This window comes from Phoca vitulina, unplaced genomic scaffold, assembly GCF_004348235.1.
Source record: "Phoca vitulina isolate PV1807 unplaced genomic scaffold, GSC_HSeal_1.0 scaffold20, whole genome shotgun sequence".
Classification (NCBI taxonomy): Eukaryota; Metazoa; Chordata; class Mammalia; order Carnivora; family Phocidae; genus Phoca; species Phoca vitulina.
In genome coordinates, this window is record NW_022589723.1 from 19,362,573 (window position 1) to 19,375,673 (window position 13,101).

The 13,101-nt window shown below is 48.1% G+C and overlaps 1 protein-coding gene across 1 annotated transcript in view; it reads right to left on the bottom strand.

Annotated features, from left to right (window-relative positions):
* MYO5C (myosin VC) overlaps positions 1–13,101 on the bottom strand; it is an 80,942-nt gene that overhangs the window by 29,307 nt on the left and 38,534 nt on the right. The window contains exons 17-24 of the mRNA XM_032417275.1: positions 12,798–12,909; positions 11,836–12,047; positions 9,523–9,688; positions 9,044–9,190; positions 7,448–7,612; positions 6,109–6,202; positions 3,393–3,456; positions 709–889 (exon numbers count right to left, since the gene is read on the bottom strand). Of these exons, the coding sequence (XP_032273166.1) occupies positions 709–889; positions 3,393–3,456; positions 6,109–6,202; positions 7,448–7,612; positions 9,044–9,190; positions 9,523–9,688; positions 11,836–12,047; positions 12,798–12,909 (1,141 nt within the window). The remainder of the gene's footprint in view (positions 1–708; positions 890–3,392; positions 3,457–6,108; positions 6,203–7,447; positions 7,613–9,043; positions 9,191–9,522; positions 9,689–11,835; positions 12,048–12,797; positions 12,910–13,101) is intronic.

Below are 13,101 nucleotides of genomic sequence, written 5' to 3' on the forward strand. Positions count from 1 at the left end.
CGGGGCCCAGAGAATGTGGGCAGCTCTCCTGTGAAATCAGGAGGTGACCCAGACGGGATTCCTAAAGTTCTTCTAAGCCATGCGTGGCTATTCCACGACTGTCACAGAGAACATTTGCATAATCCTCATAATATTCTACTAACATGCATTTCATTTACTTAGTGGAAGCTTAAAAGCTTTCCAAACTTACACCGAAATGTTTTGCACTGAAGAACATAGGGACACTCGGGTTTGTGTTTTCTGGTAGGGAAGGAATTCAGCTAAGCCTCGGTTGTCCAAGCATGGATCATTGCTTTTGTGGATTTTCTGATAACTATTTAAAATAAAAGATTCTGATAATAAGGTAATTTAATTTTAACACAGATATTTATAGAAATATAACAACATGATGGAATGTATAAGAAGGGTTTAGATAAATTTATCATTTAATTTGAAAATATTCTCTAGGTCAGCATATTTGAATAACTTATATAATTTTGAAAGAGCTGGAAAGCTGACTTTTAAAAAATGAAAACCAATTATTGGTGAGTCAAAGGCAACTTGGGGGTTCATCCTTAGAAAAACTGGAGAAATGAGGGTTGTTTTGACTTTAGCCTTTATACAGATGCTCTTCGCTATCTGATCCCATGGGCGTGTGAAACTGCCCCCTCCATGCAGCTCAAGTAACGTAGCCCAAGAGCTCATCTGCAAGTGAGAAGCACCTTCTACCTTCACCTGTTTTCTCAGCTGGGCCACCTCCCCCTTTAAGCCATCAGAGGTGACGCGTTCTTCCTCTAGTTGGTGCTGCAGGTGCGTTTTCTCATCCCTGAGAGCTTGAAGGTCTTCTTTCAAAGACCAGATCTGCTTCTCATAGTCTTGTGTTTTCAGTTCAAAACTTTTTTCAAGAAGTCTAGATGCAAAAGAAAAGAAATAATCAATTCAGGATTTCTCTAAAGTCCTTACCATGAATTAGAGCAATACATCATTTTGAAAATAATAAGAAGAGACTCGGAAAGGAGACAAGTTAATTAGGATCCACTGTGACAGTTCCAATAGACAATGGCCTTACTTGTAGCTGCCAGTTTCCTGTCCCCTTAGGTTAGGGAAACTTCTTAGACCTTCTGATCTGAGAAATGCGGCTCTGCTATGGCCACACAGAGGAAACACAGGATAGGGAGGCTGAACTCAAAGACTCGGCGGTGGTTGCGATACTCCATTCCTGAAGCCACCCTAGTTCTGTGGGCTTCCCTGGGGTCTCTTAGAGAGGCCCCTTCCCTCCGAAAAGACCTTGGCACATTCTGCCAAGTCTTGGCCCATTCTGCCAAATCTTGGCCCCTGCCAAGTTCCACGGATCCTAGAAGGGTTTGGCTAGGTCCTAAATAAGTTAATATAGCCATTTAATATGACAGAGGGGCCAGCCCTTCAAATATTCTACAATAAACTGCAGCAAATCCAGGTGCCCCAAAGTCCATGGAAACCCAATTCCTTGTGAGACAGTTGCTCAATTAAATACGGGATGACTGACCAAGAAAATAACCAGAGAGAGATACGACCCAGACCAGCCCACCCCAGAGGGGCCAGCCAGAACAGTAGCAGTCCCAGGGGCTCCAGGAGTTTATTAAATCATCGCTCTACTTGCTAGGCTCTCATCTCCATTCATTTTATGACTGGCTTCGTAGCACAAAGGGAGAACGCCCAGGAAGAGAGTCACATTCCCAGTAGGTTTGTATTTCATTTCCTTTTATAGATATTAACAAACTTCTTAACTTTGTTTTCAGGTGTTTCAAAAAACCACAGTGCTCCTAAGAGGGCAGTAAAACACCTTCAAAGAAGCAAACTGCAGCCAGCAGTCTATGCTGAAAGAATCGCAGACTTGTACCTACGCTGGTCGGGAGTCACCCACAGGCTGTGGGCATCTGGACACTCCTCAAGGGTTGTGACAGGGGCTAAAACGTCCCCGGTCAGCTGACCAGGGACCAGACCAAGCTACAGGTGAGTGCTGATGAGGACTGCAAAGAACTTAAAGGGCCCTGGCCTCAGCCTGCCTCTCCAAACCCCTTCTTGAAGTGATTGCTCCCAAGTGGCCCTAGTACACAGTGAGACGCCAAGAACTGAGCCCCTCTCCTAGAGTTGAGAGTTCATTGAAAAATAAAATTTTCTTTTTCTTTTTTAAAAATTTTTAAAAAGATTTTATTTATTTTCTGACAGAGAGAGAGACAGCGACAGAGGGAACACAAGCAAGGGGAGAGGGGGAGGGAGAAGTAGGCTTCCTGCGGAGCAGGGAGCCCAATGTGGGGCTCGATCCCAGGACCCTGGGATCATGACCTGAGCTGAAGGCAGACGCTGAACGACTGAGCCACCCAGGTGCCCTGAAAAATAAAATTTTCAAGGTGAAGAACCCAATCTCCCTATTTTAAAATTCACATGGGGCACCTGGGTGGCTCAGTCATTAAGCGTCGGCCTTTGACTCAGGTCATGATCTCAGGGTCCTGGGATCGAGCCCCACATCTGGCTCCCTGCTCAGCAGGGAGCCTTCTCCCTCTCCCTCTGCTGCTCCCCCTGCTTGTGTTCTCTAACTCACTCTTGCTCTCAAATAAATAAAATGGTTTTAAAAAATAATAATAATAAAAATAAAACTCACATGGGATCGTGAAACACGTATCTGTAACTCTTGGAGCTCTTCGGTGACATGCCCGCCACTAACGTTTTGGCATCCTGTTCCTTACTAAGACTCAGGCTCTTCTGCCAATGAGGTGGGGAAGTTGTATATCCTACCACCCCAGCTCTGAGCCTTCCAGCCCCCAGCAGAAACATGCCAAGAATATTTTGTCTCTCCCCAACACCCTGCCATGCATCCCTCCTTTGAGATCTAAAACCTTTGAGTTGACTCTATAAGAGAAGGGAGTGTAGACTGCAGTCTTTACAGATTAGCAAAGCGTTTGGCACTGAGACAGGAAAGGTGGGGCTGGTAGAGTACAAGATCATGGGGACCTGCCTTAACTATTGTGAGGTGGGTTCCATCCCTTATTGCCCCCTAGAGTCAAGTTAACAGACACAACACACATGGGAGGGAGGCAGGCTTATTTCCTAGGCAATAGTTTTACTTCTTGGACCTGATGGAAGCTGAAAGGGATGGCAGTGTTGAACTTCTGTCTTAGCAATGAAGGGAAAGCGAGAAATTCCTGGGGGCCCACTGCCCAGAGCTGCAGGACCTGTGCTGGGCCTGAAAGGTGCACCCTGGGGGACTCGGCTCTCACACATCTGAATCTCTTGCTTCCTACAAATATTCATCCCTCCCCCCCACCCCCCCGCTTTCCTGTATCTGTGGCCTGCTATCTGCAAGCTGAGAAGCAAAATATAAAACAGGAGAGAGAGAAGGAAGCCATAGCTTTAAGGCAAACTAGATTTCGTACATTCTCTGTTGTTGTTCTTTTTGCACATCATCAAAGAGCTGCTTGGTGAGGTCGTCCATTTTTTCTGTGAAGAGAGAATGCTCTTTGAAATATGTCTGCAAACCAACGCCTCGATGGTTTCATGTCACGTGTAAGAAAGCACGGCTGTGATAACAATCATGAGTAGGGCTTAAGATGGGAGGGTAACTGTCACTTTTATAATTTAGAAATTAGAAATACAGACAAGAAGGGGAAATAATAATTCTCACAAATTGGTCATGCTGGAAATGTGTGAATAGTTTCATTTATAGTACTTTTTTTTGGTCTATTATTTGTTTAAAAAGGCATATTGGCTTTGAGATAGTATATATTACTATTAAAAGTACACAGAAACCCTTTGGGAAGAAAAACCGTCAGTTCATGATGGGGTTTCAGTCTTGGTACTGTCGATGCTTCAGACTGGAAAATCCTTATTTGTGGAGAGGGGCCCATCCCGTGCGGCGCAGGATGCCGAGCAGCAGCTCTGGCCTCTAGCCACTGGAAGCCAGGAGCTCCTCTGCTCCAGCTGCGACCACCCAGACTCTCTCTGACGAGCCCGCACGTCCCCTGACAGGGAAAGGGGAACCAAAGTGGTTCTCTCGGCTGAGAACCACTCATTCATGATAACCAAGGAAATAATAGAGTGTCTGTCTTCATCTGGGGAAGAGGAAGTCTGACAAAGCTGCTGTTAGCATCTCAGTACGAGAGTCTCTAACAATAAAGCGTAGGTTGAGGCGACATTGGACAGCCGGGCAATGATCCCTGCGGTTCTGGTCATTCTGAAGCCGTGACAGCCCCTGGTTCCCAACATGTCCACACACAACAGGTGCCCTTACAAGTGGGGGTAACCCATCAAAGTCTGACATCTCTATCTGTACTTCATTGACACCCCATCCTTGACTCCTACCTCATTTCTGAATCCTGCCCCAGAGGGAAGCCCTGGGAGAAGGTGATGAAAGCTACCCTAATTACTTGATAAAAAAAAAAAAAAAAAAGCCAACAATATTCAAATGAGGTATCAAATGTCCCTGAATCAAAATGACTGCCTCAGAATGTCATGAGTCAGTCAGAAAATACTAGAAAAATGTTTAAGCTTTAATTTAGAAGTCAGTGTATTTGATACAATTTCAATTTTCAATTCACTCACAGAATTGGCTTCAGTTCTGGTGCTTACTAAATCCTAGGCCATTTGCCAAAGGGTGAAAGACGTGCCCAAATGTGACTTTCCTGTCCTGGGAGCAATGGGATGGCGTCCATGTTGGAATCTCAAAAAGGGGAAACGTGTGATAACATCCCCTAGTCACAGGTCCCAGGGTAAGCGAAGGCTGGTGCTTTTCACAAAACATTGTTCGCCATGTGTAGAGAGACCCATAGGAGAAGCAGCTCATGAACACTGGGTTTGAAAGTTTTCAGGCACTTTTTAGGAGGAAATATAAAATTATGGACCCAAATATGTCAGTGCTGTCAAATATGTAATTGTAAGGACACACTTATAGGAATTTAAATGTTCTTGTGGGAAAAAACCCACTTAAAATTAGAAGAAAGAGCAAGTACACCCAGGAGCAGTATATTGTAATAAAAAAGGTAGAGGTGGGCAAGGCCTGCCTTAATTCAGGTCCGACATTTACTCAGGTTTACTCTGACCTCATGAGCTCATCGGCGCCCACACCATCGGTCCTCAGAGACTGGGTGGAGGATGCGCGTTATCTGTAGCAGGAGGTCACTCCCATGCTTGCCATCCTCTGAACGAACGGCCTTTTCTGCTCTGCCGGCCGGGACTCGGGATGTTTATTTCTTCCTACTGACATGTCTTTCTCCCATACTCTGACCCAAACCCCCAGGGCTCCTGTGCTCCTCTGGATCCCAGGGTATCCACTCCCTGCTGGGCCTCCAGTGTGTGCTAGATCCCCAGGCCTGAACTCCCATGCCCTTGCTGCCCCGTCAGAGCTTGTAGGAAAGAGCCCTGGACAGGACAGATGATCAGGTGTGGACATTTAAACCATCTGGTCAGGAACCGTCAGGTTCCCGTTCCTACTGGGACTGAGCAAGTGCTTGCAATTAGCACCTGAGTCGGACAGAGCTCGGCTAAGGGTGGCTGCTCACACCCCTGAAGGAAAGTGGTACCACTGGATCCAAGGGTCTGCATCCGGCAGCCCGGGGTGCTATGGCTCAAGGGCTCAGCAGGGACTGCACTCAGAGCCAGGGCAGGAGCAGAGGAGGGGGTACCACTTACACCAAGTCATGGACAGATCTGAAATTTGACTACAGATCCTTGGCCAGCAGCAACATTACTCCAGCCTTACCCTGCCTGTGCATCAGGATCACCACAAAGTTTTTTAAAAATATAGATGTCTGAACCACCCTGGCTGTACCATACACAGACACCATCTCCTGATGCAAGAGTTCCAGGCCGATGGCCCAACCATCTGTATTTAGCAAACGGCCCAGGCAGTTCTGAGACAGGGATTGCTGTGCCGTCTAACAAAAGATGGCAATAAAACGGAAGAGTCTGCAGGGTAATGTTACCACAAGTTAAATACAGTGGTTCCCTGCGAGGCAAGAAATGTTCTCATCTCACTGGGAATACATCAAAGATTCCTGATTCTGCCTAAAACTCAGTTCACACCCAGTAGTTATTTCTCAAATGCCTGGACAGGTGAGCACATGAAAGCACGCATCGGGCCGCCTTGGGCTGTACCTTTCAGCTCTTCAGTCTTCTCTTGGAGCTGTAGTTCTATTTGCTCTTTTCGTATTTCCAGTTCTGAATTATGCTTCTGAAGCTTTGCCAGTTTCTAGTGAAAGGAAGAAAAAAAGCTTTTTAAAAACCTCACTTGAAGTTTTGTCAGTACAGCCTTTCTTGGTGAAAGGCTGCATTTTTCTCCATCCATCCATCCATCCATCCATCCATCCTTGCATCTACGCATCCACGCATCTATCTGTCTCAGCTCCTTTCCATGGCGAACAGCCAGCGCCGGCCCACTGCAAGATGCTGCATTCCATCTCATGCACAAGGGCTCCATGTGACTTCAGGCAGACGCTGGTTCTCAGCCTGGCCCGGCAATGGCCGAAGTCAAGGAGAAACAACTAAATCCAAGGTCTCCTCGTAGCCAAGGAAATGCCTCTGTCCTTTTCTGGAAGCTTCTCAATAGCCAAAGTATTTATATATTTAATATGATATAAATAATTTATGATATAAAGTGGATCCATCAGGACGGATGCGATCAGGACAGAAGCTCTACTATTTTAGCTTCTCCTAGTGAAGTATCTGCTGAGCTGGCAGCTGGGCCCCTTGGTGCTGACGGCTGGTGACCGGCAGTGTCTGCAACGCGGAGGGTGCCCTGGGGCTCCAGGCTGCCACAAACTGGGCGCTCTAGGACTTTGGAAAGTACAGGAGAATAGAGGGTAATAAATACTACCTCTTCAGAAAACGGCAGCTCACACCTGTGCAGGGCTCTGTGGTAGGCACTTGGCTAAATGATTTCATCTGACAATTTTATTCTCACAACGACCCTGTCAGTCCCTTTTTGTTATTCCTATCTTACATCAGAGAAGGTAAGGGACTTGCCAAGGTTGCCCAACCAGACGGCAGCAAAGACGAGATTTGAGCTGGGGACATCTGATCTCTGCCTACTGCTCATTTTACTACACCATGGAGACGAAAACCTGCCCCAAGCTTTGCACTGCTGTTCTGGGGAAGATCCTTCAGGGCACACACCAGAAGGACAAGTGACCGGGGACCAAGATCATCCTGGAAGAGAGGAAAGCATCTAGCCAGGGCTCCTTCTCTTTAAAAGGGCTTTCATCAGTTCATGATGGTTGAAAAAAGAGGAAACCTTATGTTGTACGTCTTGAAGCATGAGCCTCCTCCTCTTCCCCCAGATTCTAGGCCTCTGACCTCCCCTCCCCTGAAAGGTAGGCTTCCTTTTTTGATAGAAGCCAACAGCAAAAATTGATCTGTTCTGCAGAAATCTGCTTTGTGGGAAAATGCTGTGCCGTGACCTCTTGCATGGATTTCCATAATCACAACCAGCACAGACCTCTTCCATGGCAGCCTTGTATTTCCTCCCCTTCTCCTCATAATTTTGCCTGTGGGCAGCTGCTCTGTCCAGCTCGGATTCCAGTTTCTGAATCTTCTCCATGTCACTGGCCCGAAGAGCAGCCAGGCTGGTCAGCTTCTCCACCAGCCCATGGTTCTCTTTGTTCTAGAGGAAAAAACAGCAGATGTTTAGGGGTTTATCCAAAATAAAGAAGCTGTTCCATTGGCCTCTCACAACCTTTGACATGGCATCTAAATCTATCAGAGCTTTATCTACAATAATCCCACTTATCATTACGATGGCATGTATGAGCATCTTCATCCCAGTGCAAATAGCAAGGCAGATCTGGTCAGACAAACTTCCTGAGCTGATGGCACTTTTAGTGTGGGACCAGCCCAATCTTGGAGCTCCAAGACCCTAGTGCTATGGGATATACTGTGTCCCCTGCTGCCCCCCAAATTCACATGTTACAGTCCTAATGCTCAACACTTCAGAAAATGACTATATTTAGAGATAGGGTCTTTAAAGACAAAATTAAGGTAAAATGAGGTGATATTGGCAGGTCCTAATCCAGTATGACTGGTGTCCTTATAAGAAGAGATTAGGACACAGACACTGAGGGAAGACGGTGTGAAGAAACAGGGAGGAGACTGCCATCTGCAAGTCAAGAAGAGACAACTCAGTAGAAACCAGCTCTGCCTTCTAGCCTCCAGAAGTGTGACAAAAGAAATGGCTGCTGTGTAGGCCACGTAGGCTGTGACCGTTTGTTACGGCAGCCCTAACAAAGGAATGTACCTCGCATGGAGCCCCGGCAGCGTCGGGACTCGCAGGGGCCCCGCTCCCAGCTGTCATGGCAGCTCTTTGGTGCCGATCTGCACAAGCCACATAACATGAGGCCTGCCGCACAAGAGCACAATGAGAAGCTGCATCAAGACCTCAAGGGTTTTTTGCACATTCATCCTTTCACTAAGGACTCCTATGGCATCGTTCATGGCTAAGTTTCAAGTTTACCCCAGGAGAAGCTCGGTGTTATTTGGGACAGGCCCAGGAGTGAGTTTTATAGATCTGGATACTGCGTATGCCACAGCCCTTCCCCACTGGCTAAGAGCATGTGAATTTTGTTTCCTACCAGTGGAAATGGTATGAGGAGTCTCCCCAAAATAGGCAGGGCTGCGGGTAGACCATATAGACCTCTGGGCAAATTAGAAAGGAGTAACTCCTCTGAGCCAACACAGTCCTGAGGGAGCACGGCTTGGCATGCCGACATCTTTGTGCAGGTGAGAAAAAGGCACCCCTGCCTCAAGGCCGCCCAGCTTTGTACCAGGACACATGGGTTGGCAAAAGCAAAGCCAACCTGGATTTCAGCCCCACTTGCACTCTTGGGCAGCTGTCCTTGTGCAGTGTACAACCTACACAACCGCACGGAGCAGCCTTTTACAGTGTACTTCTGTTTTCTAGATTGAGTGGTCCACATAAACTATTTGAACCTCCTAACACATGGGCATAAATCTTAACAGCGTTAGCTAAGGAATCGGCCCAGGACAAAATAAATCGGTTAGGAAAAGTACATATGAAAGATACATTATGCACACCTACCTGATCTTCTAGCTTTTTCTGCAAACGCTGGACCCTGTAAGTAAGCTGAATGTTGAGCACGAATCGCCGGATACTCTGGAATCTACGTCTGGCCAGCCACGCCCGTGCGTATTTCTGAAGGATCACAGCCTTGTGTTCCTCCAGCATCTTTAAAACAAGATTTTATGAAATGCAGGTTGGCTCTCTACTGTTTCTCTCATCAACTCCTCCAACATTGAGAGACGCAACTATCAAAATATTCTCAGAGCGTAAAATACAAATTTCTTGTAATCAACCCAGAGTCCTATTATGCCTAGATCTTTGAAACGATGACCAAACCAACCTGTAGTGGACATGTATGAACAGACACTCAGATACCAGGACTCCCTGTTCTCTATGAAGGTCTTCATGCAGAAAAAAAACCATCTCACTATGACTGGTGAAAAATAACCTGAGCCCTGGGGAACCCGTGTCCTAAGAAAGCACGGGGTCAGCCATACCTTTCGATACCTCCTCCTTGCCAGGAGCCCTCGGGTGTAGGCCTGGATGGTGATGGTGGCCACGCGAATCAGCTGGTACAAATTGCGGACGAGATACCCACGACAGTACTTCTGAATGATGATGGCTGCCCATGCTTCTTTCAAGGCTGTTGCCGTAACAGCTTTCCTTGGTTAAAAAGAATGCAGAGTGAACCTGTTATCCACAGAGCACGGACTTCTATGGGACAGTGACGAGATGGCGCAGCATTGTTTTTGTTTTTTTTCCACCGAGGAATAGTCAAATGTTTTGCAAATCTACCCATTAAACTCTAGAACTCATTAACTCTAACGCCCGCTGGAAGTAAGTCTCATCACCTCTCCTTTCACCCTGATCTGAATGTGGACCTGCTCCAGGCCAGGGGAACGACATGGCAACTTGCACACTCTTCATATTCAGGTCGATCAGTCCACCGTCACTCACATATGTGAAAACAACTGGGCTTTGGCATTTCACCTGCTCATTCAGCCTCGTGGGAAACCATGCTAGAAGCTCTAGATCAGGGATTGGCAAACTACAGCCTGGGGACTAATTCTGCAGCCTTCTGCCTATTATTGTCCAGTGTTATGAGAATGCGGCCACACCTATTATCTGTGTATTATCCGTGGCTAATAACAGCAAAGTTGAAAAGTTGTGAGAATCTGCATGGCCCCCAAAGCCCAAATAACTGGCTCTTACAGAAACAGCTTGTCAATTCCTGTCTAAAGGACTGGAAGCAAAGACAAGGTTCTCACCTTCATAGTTTACAACCTCATGTAGCAGACAGATTTATAAATGGCCAGGTGGGATAAAAGGAAAACTAAAGTAACTACCAATAGATCTGTAAGAGAGATTCTGCCTGTGAGCTAGGCCTTGATGGAAAAGTAGGATTTCTGGACAAAGTGAAGGTTGGAAAAGGCATTTCAGGCTAAGGACCAGTGAACACACGGACACCTAAGCAATGCCTGAAATATTCAGAAAAAGAATTTGGAACTGTCAGAATATAAGATACATGAAACAAATTAGTGAGGTTAGAAAAATAGAGACCATTTGTTATTTACAAAATACAGTTATTGAATGTCCACGATGGTGTATGAAAGCAGGGTCCTGGATCTCCCAGAGCTTCCATTCTCATGAATGCATCTAAGCCATGGGGGGCCTTGAAAGCCATGTCATGACTGAGTGTAGGAAATAGGGGTCACTGGAAGCATTAAGGGCAAGAGGAGGGCAGTGGCTCTCACAGGCCCTGCTTCAGGAAGACAGGCAGCTGGGGGAGGCTGTGCTGTGGTACCAGGAGGCAAGCGGTGGTGGAGGCCTCATGTAGGACAGGGGCATGGGACTGGAATGAAGGGACAGACACGAGAGGTAAGCCGGGGTAAAACTGTCAGGCCACGGCGATTCCCAAACAGAAAGGGGGCCTGAGTTGGGGAAGAAAATAACCCTGGCTTTTCCTGCCCTGGAGATGGTTGCTGTCACCTGACCCAGGGGCACGGGAGGGCAGGCCTGGCTGTGTATATGTGTCAGACAGTCATCTGGGGTGGGGTGGCAAAGCCCAGTTTGGAGCACGCAGAGATGAAGGCTGTGGAGTTCCAGTCAGGTCTAGAAGCCCAGATGCTGCTGGAGGTCAGGCCTCCAGCTCAGGAAGAGGTCGGGTTCTGTGACACAGCCTGACCCTTAAACAGCTGCCTTCTCAACTCTCCTCACAGCACGCCAAGGAGGGAGGCAGCGCGGACGCACGCTAGACACACTGCTGTCCGGAAGGACGCCATCCCACTGGCAGCCCGGGCCGGCCTCTGGGGAGCACTCGGTGAGGGGTAAGATTGGCGGAACTGCCCTCCACTCAGCCATCCCCTCGGCGGGCGCTCTGTGTTTGCTGGCAGAGCCTTGCCATGGACCCCTCGGGTACGGTCGGCCGCCCACTCTCTGCAGGTAGGCTGGTCAGTGGCTACTCATGGCATCTACGTAGGGGCTGCACCAGGACCCTGACTGCCTTCGGCATTTTCACTTCCCACAGAAAAAGGGCCCAGTCCCTCTACCTGGTCTCACTTCAAAACCCTGATCAGAGCTTCGGGGTCCTAGGGGTCACCTCTGCCGTGGGAACGGTAGGCAGGGTCAGCACTACCTGCCCTGAGGACATGACCTTCTCATCTCCAGGCTCACGGCCGGCTGCAGGAGGGCACCCACACACATCTGCGCCCCCCAGGAGAAAGGCCGTTCGTCCTTGACAGGCCCCTCCCCACAAGGTGAGCAGTCACCTGAGCCACACCACGCCCCCCGCTTCCTCGGCTCCAGGGTACCTCACAGTTTGCTGACCCCGGAAGTATTGCTGGATTGTCAGGGCAGCTTGTCTTTCTCGGAGGAACTTTTTTCTCTGGAGCCAGCCACGGATGTGCTTTTGTATCACAACACAACTCTGCCTGAGCTTATCCAGTCGGAGTTTCTCTAAATAGGCCACTTGTCCTGCTCTGAAGAAAATTTTGGTTTTACCAAACTGGTACTGATTAGAATCCTGGAAGAGAAAAAGGATAGAATCAGAAATAAAATCTTTCAGAGTTTCTATAGTATTTGGAAAAGATGTTTAGAGATTCAAAGATGCCAAAACATTGTTATTTTGACACATATGTTCATTGACATAAAGCAGAAAATTCTGATCATGACCTCGAAATTTATTTTTTTGAGATGTCTGTTTAAAGCCACTGGGGAAAGAAATGGACTTGAGGTTCAGGGGTCCGTCTGTGGGGTGAGAGGGGTGTGTGCATGCTCGGTGATTCTCAGTTGGACCGTTGGGAAGCTTCAGCTTCCCACGTGTGGTTTCTACAGGAGAGCAGAGCCTGGAAAGGTCTGGTTTGTCTTCACCACCCCTTTCCTGGCCATGGTACCTCTGTCCCTACTTCCTTCCCATCACAACTTACTGCTGCAGCAATGACCCAAATCCACACGGAGTGGCCTGTCTGGGACCCTCCTGGGGCAGAGACAGCTCAGTTGACCGTGTGATATAAGCTAGGCCCATCGAAGCTCCTTAGATTGTGGGAGGACAACATAGGGTAGGAGGACTCTGAGGGAGGCCAGGGTTCGAGTCTGGGTCCCTAATGGTGACTCCTACCCTCAAGAGATGATGCTCCCGTGAGCGTGTCTGCTCTGACCCAGCACACAAATGCTCGGGGCTATTTTCTTCTTTGGCATTCATGACAATACAGTCCTGAGACAGGCGGGTAGGGATGGGAAGAGCTGGTCATTCCAGGAGCTGAGCAAGACTGACCTGGATGAGCCTGTGTAAAACCACTTTGCACACCTCCTTTTTATCGCTGAAGGAAAGCTCCTGTTTGGTCATGAGCACACCATAGCGACTGTAGAATTCGATGTATGTCCACCTGCAAAGTCAAAGGGGATCTAAGGAGGCGTGTCAGAAGGAAGCGTGGCACGTCTGGGGATCCCACTGCTGATGGGGTGGGGGGGGGGTGGAGTCAGTTCTGGGATGGTGGCACTGACCTTTGACCTCACCCTGAGCACACCTGCGCGCCCCCCATACCATATTTCCGCTAACACTCTGCCCCAACAATTGT